The sequence below is a fragment of the Eupeodes corollae genome, chromosome 1 (assembly GCF_945859685.1).
Source record: "Eupeodes corollae chromosome 1, idEupCoro1.1, whole genome shotgun sequence".
NCBI classification, from domain to species: domain Eukaryota; kingdom Metazoa; phylum Arthropoda; class Insecta; order Diptera; family Syrphidae; genus Eupeodes; species Eupeodes corollae.
The window spans coordinates 235004082-235026041 of NC_079147.1; the positions used below are offsets into that span (position 1 = coordinate 235004082).

General features: G+C 38.7%; 1 protein-coding gene across 1 annotated transcript in view; it reads left to right on the forward strand.

Annotated features, from left to right (window-relative positions):
* The first annotated feature begins 9827 nt into the window (after positions 1–9827).
* LOC129938999 (ubiquitin-like modifier-activating enzyme 1) overlaps positions 9828–21960 on the forward strand; it is an 86632-nt gene continuing 74499 nt past the window's right edge. Inside the window, exon 1 of the mRNA XM_056046851.1 lies at positions 9828–10287. Within this exon, the coding sequence (XP_055902826.1) occupies positions 10072–10287 (216 nt within the window). The 5' untranslated portion in view covers positions 9828–10071. The remainder of the gene's footprint in view (positions 10288–21960) is intronic.

Genomic DNA, 21960 nt, shown 5'->3' on the forward strand with positions numbered 1-21960 from the left:
GGTACTTGTGTGTTTTAACAAATATTGTGTAAGTATTAACAATAAAATTTTAAATGTTTCTGCATGTATTGAAAATAAATGTTGGACTTGCTTAGAATTGTTTGTAAAGGGTGTCCCAAAATTAACGCAAGATTTGAATTTGCCACCATTTGTGCAGTGAAATGTTGGCAACCCTGAAAAAAAAGCAATTTGACAGCTAACAGTATAGGGTTATTAAAAATGGAGCGTTACACGATAGAACAACGTGTCTTCATTATTAAAGAATATTTCAAAAATAGTGAAAGCTTGGCGGCTGCAGTTCGAAAATTTCATACAAAATATGGTCGGAATAGTGTTTTAACTTCGTCAACTGTGAAGAGATTAATTGAAAAATTCATGGCGACTGGATCCGTTGGAGACGCCAAACACACTGGTCGGCCAAAAACAAGCCGTTCAAATGTGAATGTCGAAGCAGTGCGTGAGAGTGTTGCTGACAATCCTGGAACCTCAATTCGACGTCGTGGACAAGAATTGCAAATTTCAAGAACCTCTCTACAGCGTATACTCACCAAAGATCTGTGTCTTCATGCTTACAAAATTCAATTAACACAATTAAAGCCTAATGACTAGTGACAGAGAAGAGAGTTCGTTGAATGGATTATTGAACATCAACAAATGGACCCTGATTTTTCGAGCAAAATCATCCTAAGCGATGAAGCACATTTTCATCTTGATGGCTTTGTCAATCGCCAAAATTGCAAGGTTCGGAGAACCCCAAATGCATCCACAACGCGTGACTGTATGGTGTGGATTTTGGGCTGGAGGCATAATTGGGCCATATTTTTTTGAAAATGATGCTGGTCAAGCAGTGACTGTTACTGGTGCTCGATATCGCGACATGATTACACAGTTCTTTCTGCTAAAATTGGATGATATTAATGTGTCCAATATGTGGTTTCAACAAGACGGTGCCACATGTCATACAGCCCGTGAAACAATTCAATTACTGCATGAGACATTTCCAGGTCGTGTACTCTCTAGTTTCGGTGATCATAATTGGCCTTCTAGATTGTGTGATTTAACACCATTAGACTTATTTTTATGGGGTTATTTGAAATCACAAGTCTATGTCAACAAGCCCACAACCACCCGTGCATTAAAGGAGGGGATTCAACACTGCATCAACGAAATTCAGCCACATTTATGCAGAATGGTCATGAAAAATTTCAACAAAAGAGTGCGCATGTGCATGCAAAGCCGTGGAGGCCACATGTCCGATGTGTTGTTCCATACATAACCCTATCCTATGTACTTTACGAGTCAATAAAAATATAAGAACGGCGTTTTCTATTTATTTCAAATCTTGAGCTAATTTTGGGACACCCTTTATAATGTTTTGTATAAAATATCACTACTGACAAAATCTCCAAAAACAATGTTCTAATTTGACATTATCTCCGAAGAAAAAATTATTGGCTAATAAACTGATCAAGTGATTATTCAAAGTATTGGCGTCATGTCAGCCAATTGATCCTTGCTTCTGACATGAACTGGCGTGACTGTTGTTCCAATATGCTGCTGGATGAACTTCCTTGATATCTTGATATGTTTCTTGCCTTCAGTTATCTTTCCTTCATGTGTGTTGCTCAGCATGTGAATAGCAGACTTATCAATATAGTGTGGTGTAGGTTCGTATCTTCGTATCTAACAGACTTCGTCTATGGCTAATACTGCTGATCGTTACTCAGCATCAGCGGTGGAATTTGATACGGTATTTGGTTTTTGAGTTTGCCAAACTATAGGGCCTCCACGTAGTAGGATAACTCCACTAGTGGACTGTCCAGTTTCTGTATCTCCACCATAATCGGAGTCACTATACACAGACAGATTCTTATATCCATCAAAACATATTCCAAATTTTGTTGTCTCTTTTATATATTGGAAGATACGTTTTACCATTGCCTAATGACTTCTCATTGGCTTATTGTTGAAGCGACTTACGTAATTGACTGCGAACCTTATATCTGGATGTGATATGGTAGCAAGATATAGCAGACTTCCAACGACTTCTCTGTATGGCGTGGACTTGTCCAAAGGACTATCGTAAACAAAATTTCCAGGATCTGTGACCATTCCTCTTTCCATAGGTGTGTATGCAGGGTTTAAATCACCAAAGTTGTATTGTAGCAAAATTCTTTCGGCACATTTGGATTGATTTACAAATATTCTGTCTTCAGACACTTGAATCTGCATTCCGAGACATGAGAAGCACTTGTCTCTTTCAGTATCATGAGTGATCTTGAACTTTTTATCAAGTTTCTTCAAAACTTCTAACATCTCGTTTTCATGTTGTCCGACCACGAGACCATCATCGACATGTAAGACAATAAGCATAGATCTCTGTTTGTTATAAAAAACACATGGGTCATCATCAGTGGATTTGAAACTTAGAGACTTCAGAAATTTTTGAAAAAGTCTCGTTCCAAACTTTTGGTGTCTGTTTTAAACCGTATAATACTTACTTACTAACTTAAGGTGGCACTACAGTCCGGGGTGGACCTGGGCATCAACCAACATGCGTCTCCAGCCAGCTCGGTCCCTAGCTAGCTGTCTCTAGTTTCGCACGCCAAGTTGGTTGAGGTCCTCTCCCACCTGGGTGCGCCACCTACTCTGCCGTCCCTCGGCATTGGCCTTCCTTCCTGGAGCGTTGATGACCATCCGCTCTACATGACCTAGCCATCTAAGCCGTTGGACTTTAATTTTTCTCTCGAAGCATCCCAAGACGCTCTCACCCTTCTTTGACAGGGTCCAGGCCTCAGTGCCATAAATGAGAACCGGGATGATAAGTATCTTATAGATGGTGATTTTAGATGCTCGAGAGAGGGCTTTACTTCTCAATTGCCTTCTAAGTCCAAAGAAGCAGCGATTTGCAAGAGTTATTCTTCGTTTGATTTGAGCGCTGGTGTCGTTGTCTGTATTAACAGCGGTGCCTAGGTAGACAAAGTCCTTAACTACCTCGAAGTTATAGCTGTCCATGGTGACGTTTTGTCCAAGACGTCGTCGTTCAGTGTCCTTTTTTGATGACAGCATATACTTGGTCTTGCCCTCATTGACCACTAAACCCATCTTCTTCGCTTCCGTCGCAATGCTCAAAAACGCTCCACTGACATCACGCTTTGATCTTCCAATTATGTCAATATCATCTGCATATCCGAGTAATTGGATGGACCTTTGGAAGATTGTGCCTCTAGTGTTGACGGTTGAGTTTTGCACAATTCTTTCCAGAACGATGTTGAAGAAGTCGCATGACAGTGCATCTGCTTGTCTGAAACCTTTTTTGACATCAAATGTATCGGTAAGATCTTTTCCGACCTTGATAGAGCAGCGTGCATTCTCCATCGTCATTCTGGGGGGCTATTATGAAAAACGAAACTCGTTCAAAATAACGCTTATTCGTTAAATTGCGATTAGAAAAAACGATTGTAGTGACACTAAATCGTCAAATTGCGATTAAGAAAAACGAGAATCGTAAAAATGACGATACTCGTATTTTTATTTACGAGTGCCTTCAGCTCTCGTTCAGCTTTCGTTTTGGGGGTAGATGTCAAATGTCATATATTTTTTTTTTGTTTGGTTTTTGTTTTGTTAAGTGCGCAAAAAATGCAAGTAAATAATAAATAAAATTGTCAAAAACATACAAATAAGTTATTTCTAACCTTCTAGGCCTACAACTAATGCTAAGCAGTTGGATTTGCTGGTAGCTTTTATGGAAACCAATCCAAACCGACGAGCCAAGCCAAATTCAAAATTCTTTGGAAGGCTTTGACTGATAAGAACTTGGAAGGCTCATTGGGTTCGATGAATCTCTTAAAACTCTTCTTTTTATACGCATTTCCTCTTCTTCGTTAGTTTGGGATTCATCTTTGCTTTCAAGGAAATAGTCGCAGTGAAAAAACATTTTATAGAATTTATGCAAATTACATTTATTTTTGAAACTTCCTCGACTTTATTTTTATATTTTGACATTTGTTAATAGGAGTGAAGTTAGTTGCTCCTTTAAAAAATTATCATTTTTCGTTTTTGCCTGGCAACTTTTTTTGCTTTCTATTTTCGTATCTTATAATCGCTCTTCACCATGACTTTCGTTTCTTCGAGTTTCGTTTTTTCTGCCGTTCGTTTCGTAATTCATAATAAGGGCCTTGCACAAACGGATAAGTTTGAATTGAAATATTTGACTGTCAACAGTCGAATTGTTTGTTCCTGAACACCAATTATTTTTAATAAATATGATTTAAAATCATGAAAATAATATTTTTATTTTTAAAATCATGAAATGAAAATAAAAATAAAAATGAACCAGCATAGTGTTCAAATATGCGTTTCGCCCCGGTGCAATGGTTGGGCTCATCAGAAGATGACCATTACACCTTGTCTTGACGCATATTTTCTCGAATAAATCGAGATTCCATATAATATGAGCTACATAGAGCTACTGTGATATATAAGGATAAGTTTGACAGGGATGCCAAAACTAGACATTGCTCTGTAGAGCTCTTCCCTATAGATGCTGTCATACACTGCTTTAAAATCGATAAAGAGATGGTGGGTATCGATTTGAAGCTCCTGGGTTTTTTCCAAGATCTGCCGTAGTGTGAATATCTCCCTTAAGCCTAGTACATACTTGTGAACCATCTCGTGAACCCATACAAATTTCAGTTTTTGGTTCACCCGTGAACTTGCTCGTGAAGCTGAGTGGAGAACAAAGTGGAGAGTTTTCGTTCACGGGCAATTCACGTGCAAAATGTACGGGAACTATTGGTGAAGCTTTGACATTTGGTTTCCGCATTTTAAAGTTTGTGGCTGCTTGCGCGTTGTTCTAAAAAAAAAGTTAAAATGGTGTCATATGAAATAGAATACCTATTTGAAGATTCAACTGATGAAGTTGACGATGTTCACAACGTGTACTCAGTGAGCAATGTCAAAAGTTCACTTTCTCCACTGGCGAACGTTCACTTCACGAGGAAGTATGTACTAGGCTTTACAGCGGAATTCGGTTCGTCATCGCCGTTATATAATTTGGAGAAGTGATCTTTCCATATTCTCAGCATCGACTGTGGTTCTACTACGATGTTCCCCTGATCGTCTTTACAGGCTTCGGTTCGTGGCTGGTACCCTTGGGAGGTTTTGTTTATCTTTTGGTAAAATTTACGAACCTCATTCCTGTTGTGACATCCCTCTATCTCCTCGATCGCGCGCTTCTCATGCTCTTTTTTTCCATCTAAGAAGCCGGTATTCCTCTTTTGTGCAGCGCCGTTTTATATGCCTGTTGTTTCGCTGCGTGCGCTTGCCGGCATTCGTCGTCAAACCAGGGGTTTCGCTGTGGTGGCCGTGTGAAACCTAGCACTTCAGAGTCGGCATCTCTGATGGCTGCAAGGCAATGATGCCACTGGTTTTCAATGCTTAATGCAGGCAGCATAGGACTCCTTAAGAGGTTATTAGAGACTCGATCGGAAAATTACATGGCAGTCTCTTGTGATTGTAGCCGTCTAACGTCGAATCTTCTTAAAGTACTTCCTTGTTTTGGCTTGGATCGGTATATCCGTAGCCGTACCTTGGCTACAACGAGGTAGTGGTCCGAGTCAATGTTGGCCTCTCGGAATGTTTGGATATCCTGGATACTGGAGAATTGTCGTGCGTCGATCGCAATGTCGTCAATCTGGTTGACGGTTGATTGATCAGGAGATTTCCATGTCCCCTTGTGGATATTAAGATGCGTGAACTGCGTACTAGCTACCAGAACGTCTCGCCCCGCAGGGAAATTGACCAGCCTGAATCCGTTGTGCAGGCTGTATCTCCCGATTATGCCACGAAAGATGTCTTCTCTTCCTAGCTTGGCATTAAAATCTCCTAAGACAATTTTAATGTCATAGCCAGGGCACTGCTCATATGTCTTGTCCAAGAGCTCGAAGAGTATGTCTTTGGTGTCTTCATCTTTCTCCTCTGTTGGACCATGCACGCATATTAGGCTTGTGTGGGTGAATTAAGCCTTGAATTTAGCTGTTGAAACTCAAGACTTTTTTCCTGAGTCTAGTTCCAACAACAAATCCACACCCAAATAGACGCTGTCTTTGTTTTCGGTAGCAGTCGCCGTAGTATATATCGCAGTCTCTTAGTTTGCGTTTTCCCGGTCCATCCCATCGAACTTCTTGGATGGCTGTAATATCTGCCTTGCAGCAGTTTAGGGCTTCCGCTAATTGTTCGGCTGCACGTGGTCTGTTAAGGGACCTAACATTCCACGTACATATCCGAAGTTCGTTGTCCTTATTTCGTTTGCGTGGGTTGTCAACAGTGAATCCGTCCGTATCCGAGGCTTGTTGTTGCTTCGAAACTATGATGTTTTTACGTGGCCAGGAAGTCACCCCGACGCCACAACCCCCAACCTGGAGGGCCAGATCCTTAGTATAACTCCAAGGAAGAGGAGCCGGATAAACCGCTCCTTGCAGGCCTGGGCTCCGAATATGTCGAAGAAGCCCTATAAGGTGTTTACTAAGTAGTTCAACCTTACTAGAACTGTAGATGCCACCGTTGATTCCATCTCGACAATTCGTCCGCCTGGATAAGGAGAGTGGCCTTAGTGGAAACACCTCTCCCCCTCTCTCGTTTGCTGCCCCCAACAACTTTCCACTGGGGTTGGAACCCAATCTCCAGTTGAGGTACTAGGCACCCGATGTTCACCGTGGGGAGGTGAGAGTAGGAGTTGGTAGACAGAGGTGGGTTTTGAGAAAAACCTGTGGACGCTTGTGTCCTCTTGAATGCACATGTCTACCATATGAACATCCTTTTAAACCGTATAGGCTTTTCTTTAATTCGCATACACGACCTGATTCGTCATTGAAGCCTTCTGGTTGGTACGAGTACATGAAAATTCTTTCATCAAGCTAACCATGTAAGAACGCTGTCTTTACGTCAAAAGTCATTAACTTTCAGATGCAGCTTTTGCTCAAGATTAGCCTGATTTGCATAAGACGAGCAACAGGACTGAAAACTTCAAAATAATCTCTACCTTCTTTCTGTTCAAATCCTCTGATGACCAGTCTTGCTTTATATCTTCCATCATTTTTCTTTCGTAACACCCAACGACAGGTTAGAGGTGCAATATCCTTGGGTTTTTTAGTTAAGATCCATGTTTTCATTTTTATCAATGAATCATACTCTAACATGGCTTTCTTCCGGTTTTCATCTTGAAGGGCTTAATTGACAAAAATATCACTAGTTTCACTGGGCATACTTTGCTTAATATCTAGTGTTACTAGTGCTGTGTCAGTTACATTGTCATTGAATCTTTTTGGTGGTTTTATAACGAGACGTAATCGTGAGCTTCTTCTTACAGTTGGCACTATTGGACTCTCAGAGCTATCAGATTTACTTCCATTTTCCTCAGTCTCCTCAGATTCAACGCTTCCATATTCTGAGCTTGTGTCTGATTTTTCAGTATCAGCTTTGTATATAAACTGAATATTATTATAATGGAACAGAAAATTTTGGTACGAAAGGCGGACCATAAGGGCGCTGTGTGTACGGAAATTTGGTGTTGAAAAAATGTGCAAATATATGGTGTGCAAAATGTTGACAGTTTCTTCAAAACGGTTTGAAGGAACTGTCAGTTGTCCAAACTTTGAAGTTGTGGCCGATGTCTCATAGGCTCTCAGTCTAATTAAAAACGTCTCTTGCCTTTCCGTGTCCATCTCTTCTTCGTCTATTAGAATTTTGGCACATTTATCGCAGTTAAATTTTGCTCTTTAGTTTTTTTGCAGAAAAAACGGGGTAATATGCAGCAGCTCCTTTCTGGAGATTCTTTGCATTTCCATCCATATTTACATGTTCGTCCAGAAGTTCTTCCGGTTTCTCTTCGAATACGAATTCCTCATTTGTAGATTCATTATTGCTTTTAAACCTCTCAACACCTTCGGAACAACTAAACTTTTTTATAGCCGTATTAAACGTCACCTAACATACATTTTGCAAACCGTTGGTGACACAGCGCATAATAGCTTGAAAAATGCATAGTGTAACTGAAGCCTAAGGAACTATAACATCACCTTGAAATCAAACAAATTTACTAGAAAAGAGCTGTCTGGCTGAGTACACAGATGTCGCTCCGAAACAATTCCACCAACATTTAAAAATAAAACTGATACGTTGAGTTTGCGAAATTACACCGGTCTTCTAGCAGCGTGCAAAAATAGCGACCAGCACATTTTTGCCTCGAACAAAATCGTCCAGCTGTCTCTTTTCAACCCTTGTCGCTTGTCGCATGTCGCTGCTTGCTAATCATAAAAATAATTTTAATTTTTTGAGTGGGGTGTTCTAGGTTCTAGCTGTGTAGTTTACTCGTCGTACTGTGTTGGGAAATTAATAGTTGTTCTCGAGTGAGTGCTTCGTTCTTCGTTGTTCTCTCGCTTCGCATTTGCAATAAAATTTTGTCTTTTTGGATAAATTACTTGTTTTTCTTTTGGTTAAACATTGAAGTGATAAGAAACCGATCAACAAATCATTTAGAAACTGTGGGTGGCATAGGAAATTGTCCTAAAACAATAATTGCAAATTTACGATTGTACCAATAGTACGCTTATACCAGACAAAGATACGCTACGCTACGCAGCCAGTCTGAGTCTGAGACAACGACGGCAACGACGACGGGTGGTATAAGTTTCGCGTCATCACAGTAGAATTCGTAGAATATTCATGAAAATTACACAACAAATTGCAATTTCAATCTTTTGTATTGTGGAGGTTTTTTTGGTTAAAAAAGTTGTTTGAAAAGTTTGAACGACGACGTCCAAAAGTAAAAAAATTTGCCTTTAAAGCATTTTATTTTGTTGAGTAGTAGTTGAGTGAATTGTCTCTCCGGAGGAGGAACAAAGAAGTTTTCGATTTTTTGTTGAATATTTTTAGCCCATAAGCCCATAGGTAGGAGCGAGCCAACTAGAACTAGAACAAAATTGATTCAAAACCGCTGCTGGTGCTACCCGATGTCTAGTACTGAATTTATCGATAAATCCGTTGAGCCCCCAGCCGCCAAAAAGCGGAAGCTGCTTGCAAACGAGCAAGCAAAGGCCACCGCCTCAGTAGCCGCTGAGGAAAGCACAACATCAGCAGCAGCAGCAGCTCCTAGCAGCAGCAGCACAAGCACCAGTAATCTTGATAAAGGATCCGAAGTTATTTCAACATCAACTTCCACCTCCTCCGTTACAGCCACCCCCCGGCAGCAATCGCAACACGCAACAGAAGCCGTAAGCAGCACCATTGTTGGCGAAGTATCGTCATCCTCTTCTGTTTCGTTAAATTCTTCATCGAAAGCAGCACAATCATCTTCTACCGCGTTTACAAGGAGAATTGAATCCGAATTGAATCAGGATTTAGCGCCGTATAGACCTGGATCGGATCGAAATAGGATTACTCGATCCGATCCCACTGAAAGAGGTGAATCGAATCGAAAATTTGTTTGTAAACCTGAATCGGGGAATCCAATTATTGGTGTGTAAGGTCTTGCTTGTGTGCGTGCGATAAGTTTTTTCTATCTTGTTTGTTCTAAGCAAAAATACTCCATTTAAATGGAGTATTTTTGGTTATAAGCTGAATTTTATTTAGCGCTCGTCTTTGTGTTGAGAGCATTGTTTTAAAATTTGAAAATTATTCATGTAGCAGAACGCACACAAATACAACCCAAATGTCATTTCGATTCCATTTGAATTCGATTCCTCGATTCAGTGCCACCATATACCTGGATCGAAATCTCAATTCGATTCGATTCGATTCCTCGATCTCCTCTTGTAACCAGGGTATTCGTCTTCGGCCATTTCAAGCTCCAACGCGAATAGCAGTTCTTCCAATTCCAATACCAATTCCAACTCGAACAGCAACAACAATATTAACAGCAGCAGCAGCACCACCACAAAAAGTAGTACTTGTGCAGCTAACGTTTCATCATCTTCGTCGGCGGAACAAGGAGCAAGAGCAACCAAAGAAAAGGATTCTTCAACAACCTTAACAGTCACAAGTCAGTCAGGAACAACAGCACAAGCACCAGCTATGGCAAACAGTGGAAACAGTTCTGGAGGAGCAGGCGACATCGATGAGGCGCTCTACTCGCGCCAATTGTACGTCCTCGGGCACGATGCAATGCGTCGAATGGCCAATTCTGATATTCTTGTCTCTGGATTGGGTGGCCTCGGCCTGGAAATTGCCAAGAACGTCATTCTCGGTGGCGTGAAATCGATCACTTTGCATGATAAGCTTCCCTGCACGGTAAGTTTTAAATTTATTTTTCTTTAAATTCTTATTTTATGGCCATTTTATTTGTTCAAATTGTTCCCCCTTCAATCAAATGATCTGGAGTTTGATTTCATTTTAATTTTTACCGATGATTCATTTGAAGGGGTGACATGGGAGCGCAAAAAAAAGAAGAAAAACTTTTTTATCATGGTCGTCTTCGTCGTTGGGTTTTGTTGTGAGGTTAGATTAGTAATTCGCCGCGATTAATCGATATTTTTCTTCAACCCGGTCTCGTGTGTTGGGATTTTGGTTTGGGACGGGTGACGGGAGAACTTTGGATTCGCAATTGGAGAGGTTGCGTCGGTGGTGGACATGGCCATTTATTCAGGCAATTGCACTTATTTTGCAACTAAAAATAAAATTTACTTTGTTGCAGTGGAAATATTTATATATTTTTCATGGAAACAAAAATGTGTGTACATATGTCTGTGTTTTCTCTTGGTTCTGTGGAGCGCTCTAAAAATACCTCAGTTTTTATTCTTCTTTCTGTTCACCGGTATGAGTCGCATGAATTGATAATGTGCGAGTGTTTCTGTGGGTGTATTGTAAAGTAATGGTGCATGTATTGACAACGACGACATCGGTAGCGGGGAGAGGGGTTTTGTAAAATTTTCTGAAAACAAAATTATTATTTTGTTGCCTGAATTAATGAAATTGGAATGTTTCTGTTTATGTTTTGCTGCAGAATTATTGATTTGTCTTTCCCCTAATGCACACAATAGATAGTTACCTAGAGTTTTCACTTTCAACTTGTGTAATCAAGACGAATAGGTAATGTCATTGTTTACACAACCCTTGGCAAAAGGGCGATGTCTTTTTAGTCCGTAATATTTTTGTAACGAAGAGTTTCATTGAATTTATTAGTTTTTGATTATTTGGACTCATTTTAAATGCATTGCTCTGATATTTGAATATTTGCCTTAATATATAAACCAACTTCCAATATCATTTTCTCTAACTTGGGTAAGTTACTCTTCATTAAATCAATTTCAAGTCGTCAACATTTATTCCAAGTGAAGAAAACTCATCTCTTATTACAAAAATCGAATCAAATTGGTTTGCATTAGATTTGTTTGTAACCTTTTTGGCCTGCATCAAACGTCTTAGAATTAAACTTGGTTATTTAATAGACCATTTTTACGGGTTTCTATACTTTGCAATAGGTAAAGAGTGTCCAACGGAATATGTTCAACATACAAAAGTGTACACATATCGTTTTTATTTCAATTAAATTCTAATTCCACGAAATTTATTTTCCATCACAGATTTTGCAACGATTGTTTCTAGCACAACAATTGATATTGCACGCCTTTCGTCGCTGAGTAAACATTATCGTTACACGTCCACGATATTTATACAAAGATTCCAGCGCTGATATGGTTACAAATTTAATTCTTTGTGGAATGAGAAATTTTATCCCGAACAGGGTAAAATCTATCAAACCCAAAGAGAACTCATGGTTTGATTCGAGCTGTAAAGAGGTTATTAGGATCAGAGATGTAAGTTTCCGTTGTTACAAAGCCAACCCGACCGAGGAAAACCGGAATAAGTTTAAACAAGCTAGAAAGACCTGTAATGGACATATTCGACGAACCAAATTTTTACATGATCAGAAATTAAGGCAAAAAATACTACAATGTCCCAAAGGTAGTAAAAATTTCTGGTCATTTGTAAAAAACGTACGAAACACCACGTCATCCTCGGTTCCAACGCTAGTCCACAATGACACTCCCTATGTAAGCTCGATTGATAAAGCCAATTTGCTTGCAGCACATTTTGCTGTTAATTCGACGCTACCGGATAGTGTCATGAGTCCTCCTGTTCTTGAGAGCGTAAATGATTCTATGGGACGAATCTTCTTTCGCACTCGTGCAGTCGAAAGAGTACTGAAAGACCTTGACATACACAAATCCGCTGGCCCGGATAGTATTCCCCCTATTGTTCTGAAGAGGTGTTCTTCAACGCTGGCAAAACCACTGCGTAAGCTTTTCCATCTGTCCTATTCTACAGGTCTCTTCCCGAGTGGATGGAAAACTGCATTTGTCCAGCCTGTCCCTAAAAAAGGCGAATCCTCCTCTCCCTCAAACTATCGTCCAATTGCACTTACGTCCCTTCTTTCCAAGGTCATGGAAACGCTGATTAATTTTCAGCTTAAGAAATATCTTGAAGAACGGAAGCTTCTTAATGACCGACAGTATGGCTTTCGTAGCAATAGGTCCACTGGTGATCTCATGGTTCATCTCACCGAACAGTGGAACAAATCTTTACATCGTTTTGGAGAAAGTAAGATTATTGCACTTGATATTTCAAAAGCATTTGATAGAGTTTGGCACCAAGCTCTCTTATCGAAAATGCGTGCTTTTGGTATTGATGAATCTCTTCTTCGTTGGATTAGAAATTACCTTTCTAACCGTTCAATACAAGTTGTATTGGATGGTTTCATGTCTGAAATTCATAAAATAAATGCTGGTGTACCCCAGGGCTCCGTTTTGTCTCCGACTCTCTTCCTTATATTCATAAACGATCTCTTGTCTGTCACTTCTAATCCATTAAACTGTTTCGCCGACGACAGTACCCTCAGCTTTTCATATTCGTTTCTAGATTCACATCCTTGTCCTTCGAATGTGGAATTTCAACGGCAGCGTATGATAAGCTCATTAAATTCTGATCTTGACAGCATTGTCCAATGGGGAATCAAAAACCGTGTAGAATTTAATGCTTCCAAAACTCAATGCTGTCTCCTGTCGTTAAAGCGTAACCCACCCCCGATGCCGCTATCCATGAGCGGCACTTGCATCCAGGAAACTAATCAACTTTCAGTACTTGGTATGAATATCACAGATCACCTCTTATGGAATGATCACATATTCGATATCGCCAAAAATGCTGCCAGATGCTTAGGATTTCTCCGAAGATGCAAGAAATTTTTCACCCCTTCTGATCTGGCTATAATCTACAAAGCTTTTATCCGTCCAAAGCTTGAATATAATTCGCATATCTGGGCAGGTGCCCCCAAAACAAATTTAAATCTCTTGGATAGAATTCAAAAAAGGGCTTTAAAAATGATAGGCGACAGAACTATAATCGAAACATTTACATCGCTAGAACACCGTCGCAATGTTTCATGCCTTTCGTTATTTTATAGATATTTTTACAAACAATGTTCTGTCGAATAAGCCAGTTGCATTCCACCCCTTAAACAATTCAGCCGTAATACTCGCACTTCTAGGAATGCTCATCAGTTTACCCTTGAGCTCAATTTCGGGCGTACTGTTAAGTACAGATCTTAAATCGCACATCGAGAATGTGGAATGCTTTGGCCAACTCTGTTTTTCCCTCCCATTTTGATGTTCAGAACTTTAAGACCAATGTGCACCGGTATCTCCTCTTAAATCCTTCCCTATTTTCCTAACGCTCGCACTGTGTTTAAATATAAACATATAAAGGGTACTAATAACCCCTTGAGTGCTTGTGAATACAAAAAAAAAAAAAAAAAAAAAAGTGCATCCTTGATGTAAACTTAACTACTTATTGCCTTTCAGGAAAATAATCGTTGCTTGATTCCAAGAAAAATAAATCGCCCAGACAAAATTCAATTATCGAGACCAGAAACTAAAGAACAACCTCATCATTTCTGATTGTCAGCACATGTGATTTTTACGATGTATGTCACTTGACAGATTAACAATTGTGGTTTTTCTGCTTCAACTTTCGTCCTAGCCACCTTAACCTCTGGTGGTCAGTTAGAATCTGGCTGATTTGTTTTGTTTATTACTTATAATATTCTCATCAATACTTAATATAAACAAAATAAAACAAACTTAGCATTTAAATGTCAGATTTTTAAAATTTCAAATAAAATAAAATTAAATGTGTACATATCAGTGGCGAAGGCACCATATAAGTCGATTCCTATCGACTTACCTTTTGTAAATCTCAATATCAACAAGAAAAACTTCATGCATCATGTATATAAACAAATCATACAACAGCAACCCTTGTGACATCGACATTACTTACAATAATTTAATCAACATGTATTTTCTTCTTCAAAGGTATGCCGGGTTATTATTTTTTCGCTGGATAGAGCAAAATTTGTTTTCTATCCCGTTTCCTCTTTTACTTCTCGCTAGGCGCGTGCTTCTTTATTCAACCAACGCTTTCTTAAGCATAGAAATAACCCGATGTTCACCGCCTTTCCTTCGATGAATTTCTATGTATCTGAAAATTCACTTGCTTGTGCAAAAACAAACGTCTAAGCAAAGCAGTGCGTTGATGCACTACACTTGTTATTCATAGAGCAAACAAAAATTCATCCATTCTGTATAGAAAACAAGCCAAACGTAACCCGTCTTCTATCGACTTATTCGATATTTTCCTTCATTCTCGGCGGATGAAGTTTAAGAAGTAGGGGTTGCCACTTAAGCAAAATTGCGTAGTGAAATTATTTTTGGCAGAAAGTTACTGTAATTTTAATTAAGTGTCACAAGTAGCCAACATTAATGAGGCAGATTTGCAGTGCAAGGTGTATAAATAAAAGTGTGAACAAAATTTGTATTGGAAGTGATTTGTGAAATGTGGTTGCATTTTGTTTAAATTTTAGTAAATTGAAAGTCACAACGGCTCTTATAGGAATAGATTGCTGTTTGAGAGATTTTCTGTTAGATGAAAATAATGACTTTGAGAAACTTCATTTCTTAAAGAAAAAAAAAGTGGTAGAAATAGGACACTCTACCCCTCCTTTGAGCTTATCCATTAAATTAGAAAACAAATATTTCTGGTGTTCTTTTCAATTTGATTCCAAATAAACAAACGGATGTTGAAATCGCAAAGAGAGAAATTGAATGTTTTGAGTCTTGGCTTTTCTTGGCTTGGCTCTGATTTCATAGAGAAATTTGAATCAATTTCAAAAGTCTAAACGCTAACGGTTGCGGAGAACCGCCATTGAAAAGGATATTGCTTGAAACGGATTCAAAAACGCGCTATAAACGCTTTTTTGTACACAAATTAAAGATAATATTATAGGTCAACTTAATGCAAGATATAAATCTTTTACTAATTTAGTATTCTTAGATTAACATTCTTAATAAATCGAAATAGGATTCTTTTGTAGCAAAAATGCCGTATAAAAAAATACCTTCTTTAATAAATATTTTTAATGGAATATTCGATTGAATGAACTTAAAGTTTTTGCATACAACTCCATCCCTTCGTCACCTTGAAGATTAAGCACCCATGTTAGACATGTTACGCGACACATTTCCTCAAATTTTTAATTTGAGTAGATTGCTTTTAAGACCGAAAAGTGTTACTTCAGTTCTGAGATCTTTTTCAGCAAGTACATTTCTGATATTTTTTCTAGTCCCTCATTTTTCTCCGACTTAACTTTATAAATAAGTCACGCCTCGCCACTGGTACATATACAAATAAAATTAATTGTTTTTACATATTTCATTTTTGTGAGACGACCTTTTGAATTTCAAAGCAAGAATCAATAAATTGACCAGCTTGAATATACCTATATTTGGGGACAAAGCCGAAGCCTCATCCAATAGGAAATCGGGGCTGCCTTGAACATTGATTTGTATTTGGCCAGCCTTAAAAAATTGTTTCTGAAAAACGTATGTTGCCGTTGGACGCTACTTAATTTCAAGAGTCTCTCAAGCAAATAATAGTGTGAATTGGTGTAAGAGGAAGCTTATTTGGTGTAAGAGGAAGCTTATTTGGTGTAAGAGGAAGCTTATTTGATGTAAGAGGAAGCTTATTTTGATAATTTAATTCTTCAAATGAACAACAACTTAAAGAAACTCGAGAATAAATAATATTAAATAAATGCATTAAAATAAAATAAAAAATAATAAAAGCTATATAGAGAAAGAATGCGTTTCAAGGACGATAAACTCCATGCATTAAAAAATATTCATTTGAGTTGATTTATTGACCAATTTGTGTTATATTGTGACAAGTATATATGAAGATACAAGTATAGTCTTCCTTGGGCTTTTTCAATCGCTGTAATTTTTGCAATGTAACTTATTTGTTTCATTGCAAAAATTACAGCGATCAAAAAAGCCGAAACACAGTTTTCGGTAGGCTTTTTCGGTAGCTGCAATTTTTGCAATGTAACTTATTCGTTCCATTGCAAAAATTACAGCGACCAAAACAGCCGACGAAAAACTTTATTTCAACTTATAAATAAATAAATAAATAAATTTAAAAAATGAAATTAAAATACCTTGTCCTTCAAGGCTTCCAGAAGCTCATGTAATACTTCAAAATCAAATGGTATTCGCCCTTTTCAATCTCCACATCTTGCCTAGTTTTAGGCTCAGTTTCGATTGTTAAAGGCCGCTATTAAATTAAAAATTCAATTTAAAAAATTAAAATCAAATGAAAAACAAAAATACTTACAATACCATCTGATTCGTTCAGTTTGATTTTTTGAATTTCTTCCTGCTGATTTTTGTTGGCCTCTTCTTCGTTTTGCTTTCTCAAAAAGCAAAACCTCTGCCACTAAATTAAATTTTTAAAATTTTATAATTAAAGAGAAACATTTAAAATATATAAATAAAATTTTCTTACATTTTTTATTGCAGCCTTTGCCAGCACATACTGCATTTTTATCGGGAGCAATTATATTATTTTAATATTTCAATATTCACTCCCGACACTTTTACGAACTATGAGTTTTTTGAAGTTCGATCAGAAAATTTTTGGTTTCGAGCTTACTACGATCAGAATAACAAAAATAAAGAACAGGTGGATTTGAGCAAAGTGAAGCTAGTGAACCAAAATTGGGGTCTTGCACATGGTCAGTCACCGGGTGCACTTACCAAATGTGACGGGTGTTAAAAGTGACACATGTCAAAGGTGACAGATGTCAAAAAAGACAGATATTAAATTAACGATGTCAAAAGTGACAGATGTTAAAGTGACCGATGTTAAGAGTGACACTTTCAAAAGTGACAGATGTCAAAAGTGACTGATGTCAAAAGTGATTGATTTCAAAAGTGATTAATGTTAAAAATGATTGAAGTCAAAAGTAACATGGGTAACATATTTCAAGAGTGACAGCTGTCAGAAGTAACAGATATTAAAAATGACAGCCATCAAATGTGACTTTTGACAGATGTTAAATGTGACAGATTTCACATAGGTATTAAAAGTGACTTTTAACATCTATTTTCTTTACACAATCTCGCAGGTTGCTCACTCGTTGTTTACCTTTACCACCAATTTCAAAAATTATAAAGTCAGGTAAACAATGCAAGGACTTCTCTTACATTCCAAGGGTGTCCAGCGGAATATATTCAACTTTAAAATTCAATATAAAAAAGCTATATCATTTTTATTATTTTGAATTTTAAATAAATGCAGAGTAACGTATTTTATTTTTCTAAACAACATCATTCAAAATTTGGCCATTTTTTCAATGCACTCGAAATACGATTATGACCAAATTTTTGACATAAAGCATGAAATGTTCCCGTTTTTCTTGGTCCATTGGATAATAACATCTGCTAGTTGTATAATACATTCAAATCTATGTAGCAAACAAGCCAAGGCTAACCAACTCTTCCCTATTTGTAAAAATCGCCGACAACACGACGTCAGTCTGAGTTCCAACGATCGTTCACATTGACACTCCATATGCAAGCTCGATTGATAAAGTCAATTTGGTTGCTGTTAATTCGACGCTACCCATTTGTGCAGTTGCAAGAGTACTGAAAGACCTTAACATAAACAAATCTGCTGGCCCTGATAATAACCCTTCTATTGCTTTAAAGAGGTGTACTTCCACAATGGCAAAACCACTGTATAATCTTTCTTATCTTTTTTACTCTACATGTTCATTTTCCGAGTCGACGGAATAGAACCATTTGTCCAACCTTGAAAAAACTTACCCCTTGTCTATCGTTTAATTCATGATCTTGCATTGATGAATATCTTCTTTTTTTGATTAAGAACTACTTTTCTAACTGTTCCATACACGTTGGATGGTTGCGACTACTTCAAAATGTACCCTTAAAATAAGTTTAAGTATTTTTGTTAGAATAGGGAGGTAGAAATAGCGATCTCAAGGCAACCTAGCCTCAGATCCAATTAGCGCTGTAGTGCGCCCTTTTGATACCAAAAACTCGTTTGACCTTTGATTGATTATGTTAGAGCCATTTTGTCGCATTGAGAAAAAAGATTAGGTCTCTAATCTTTGTCTCAGATAGCTCATCAAGTTCTTGAAAGAATGCTTTTCCAAAGTATTTCATTCTAGTGTTTGCCAAAGCAGAACATTTGCAGAGGAAATAGATTTATCGTTTCACTTTCTCTTTGGTCACTACAGCTACGGCAAAAGGTGTTGTAAGAGATACCCAACTTCTCTGCATGAACTCCTATAGGCCAATCAAGATAGTTTGTGCGGATTTTGTTATAGGTGGGCCATATCTTCCTAGTTATAATGCAGTTGGGTAAATTGCTCCACCTTCGGTTTGATTCAGTTTGGTAGATATAAAAGATTTTACCCTTCATAGCACCAAGAGAAATGTTAACCATTTCCGCAAGTGAGCTATGAATGGCCCATCCTTGCCTGGCTAGCTCGTTCATTTCCCACGATACCACTATTGCCCGGAACCCAGATCAGGGTGACACCGAGGTTAATATTCAGGCTCGCAAGCTCATCGCGACATTGCTGGACTAATTTAGATGAGGATATGGCCGAGTTAATGGCTTTGACAGCTGCCTGACTGTCTGTAAAGATAGCCGGTTTTGGTTTGGGTTTTCTTTAAGTATCTTACATGCCTCCCTTATTGCCAGCAGTTCAGCCTGAAAAACGCTAGCAAAGTCAGGAAGCCTAAAGGATTTGGCTACAGAACCAACTCCGCACTCCATCTTTGAGCCGTCAGTTCAGATGGTTGTGTCGAAACCTATCGATCCAATCTTCTCTGAATGGGAAATTAACCTTAAAACCCTTACTAAGGCTCAAAGTAGGAGTGCAGTAGTCAGTGTCTACCGAGATAATATCTGAGGACACAATTTCGTAGTGTTGCTGTGACCATAAGGTCACAGCTATTTGATTCCTTCAGCCTAATAGCGCTGCAGGAAACTATGTATTTAATAAAAAGGTCGATTGGTAGAAGATCCAAAACGTTTAAGGCATCAGTTGGGCAAGTACGCATGGCCCCTGTGGTGCCCACGCAAGCTGTTCTCTGAACCTTCTTTAGCTTATTAATATTATAGGCTTTGCTAAAGCAGGCCACCACATAATCGACCCACATGTTAAGTTTGGACGTACTACGGTTGTGTACGTCCATAAAATCATCTTCAAGTCCCCACTTTTTGCCGAAAGTTTTGCTGCAGGCGTAGAAGGCAACACAGACCTTCTTAACCCGTACTTCAATATTTAGTTTCCAGTTTAGTTTAGGGTCGAGTATAACTCCCAAATATTTTGCACTGGAAGACAATGATAGGGTTTGACCGTTGAGTCGAGATAGCGTGAAGGGCGGTACTTTAGTTTTGGTGGTAAAGAGCAACAGTTTAGTTTTACTTTGGTTAACTCCTAGTCCACAACTCGAATTGTATCCATGACCAGAAGCCATAGAAGAGGCGAAAAGACACCACCCTCGGGTGTTCCCCTACTCACGTGTTTTGTTGCGATTGTATTGCCTAGAGTGGCTCAAATCTTCCTACCACTGAGCATGGAAATAATCCATTCTCGAATGAAGTCGAGCTTAACGAGCGATTCCTCTATGGATTCGGTAAGGACGTTGTTAAAAGCACCTTCTATGTCTGGGAAGTTGGCAAGAGTAAATTCTTTATAATGGATTGTTTGTTCTACAGTACGCACTACCTCATGGAGGGCAGTCTCCGTAGATTTGCCTTTAAGATAAGCATGCTGAGAGCTGAGAGCAACTAGGAGTTCTCTAATATGGTAATCAAGAATGCGCTCCAAGGTTTTAAGCACAAAAGATGTTAAGCTTATTGGTCTGAAATCCTTCGCAGATTCGTGACCTCGCCTACACACTTTCGGGATAAAAACTACTTTGACCTACGACATGGGCACATGTTTGAGAAGTAGACATCCTTTGAAAATTTGTTCAAGCCATGGAGCTGCCACATCATGCAACTTTTGAAGCATAACTGGCAGTATGCCACCCATGCCTGGCTATTTATATGGAGAAAAAGTATTGATGGCCCACAAAATATTTTCTCTGATTATAACGGAATTGACTTGCTTCACATGAGCTACGTTTAGCTCTGTGTTTTTTCAAGCGGTTCGGGGTTATCACTCTCGCAACCCGGAAAATGCGTCTTCATCAGTAGCTCAAGAGATTCGGCTGGAGAGGTTGTCCAGGTTCCATCAAGCTTTTTTAGAAATGAAGGATTACAATGTTCCGTCGATAAAACTTTCTGAGCCTTGCGGAGTCCTTTATGTCTTCGATTGATTGACAGTATTCTCTCCAGCCTTGTGTTTTGGCTGATGACAGGGCTTGCTTGTAAATTTTAAGAGAGTCTTTATACGGTTGGTAAAACTTATGTTTGTGGCAGATATTGAAAATTGTCCTCGTCATTTTCCTAAGACTGGACAGTTCTTCATTCCACCAAGAAGGAACGGTTTTACGGCTATATTTAACTGAGCAAGAGACTCTAAAAGCTTTACTTATAGAAGTTTCAAAGGTTTTCACCTCTGATTCAAGGTCTCCTATCGATTCAGTGAGATTCGGTTAGTTGCTTAGTTTGGAATTAGCAATTTGACTGAATTTTTTCCAATCAGTTCTTTTGGGATTTCTATAAGGCGGAGGGTTTTTCGACTCGAAATTAATTTGAAAAAGAATCTACTTGTGATCCGAAAACGAATTCAAAGGGGAAACTCTCCAATTCTCCACTAATAAATTACGGTTGTTTACTAAAGTAACATCAAGCACATCCTCCCAGCCATCATAATTTTCGGAGCTCGGAAAGACGAAAGTGGGAGTATTGCCTCTGTTACAGATGGTCATATTATGTTCAATAATAAAATCAAAAAGTGACTCACCTCGTTCGTTGATCACAGAACTTTCCCAAAGGGTATGCCGAGCATTTGCGTCGCCTCCGATCAGAAGGTTTGCATTTTTGATTTTAGCTTTGGTTATGATTTTGCACACCTCCACCGGTGGTGCATTATGGGCAGAGTAAAAAGAGGCCAACAGCAAACCCTGTGTATTCTTATCTTCAAATTTGACAACTGTCAGATCGGGAATGCTAAAATTTGGACATAAAAAAACCTTTTAAATGTTTCTTAGCTAAAATACAAGTTCTGGGATTATCTTGGTCTTGATCTCCGGTTTTATAAAAGATGTCGTATTGGTTGTCTTGGGAGCCTCGCACCTTGAGGCCGTTTATCCACGGTTCTTGGATAACGTCAATGTCGAACTTTTACTCCCTAAGGAGGAGCACACTTAGAGTGCTTCAGATTAATCTGGATGACCTTCAGCGAGTTTTTATTTATTTTTAGCTGCAGAGCTGGGGCCCGGCAACTTGATGGGGATCTCTACTCCGCTAACAACATCGTCAACCTCGACGTTGTCATCAGGTTTGCCGGTGTCTGTTCCCCTACTCTGCAGAATTTTGATTTTGGCATTTTCGAAAGCCCCTAGACTTTCTTCGCTAATACTG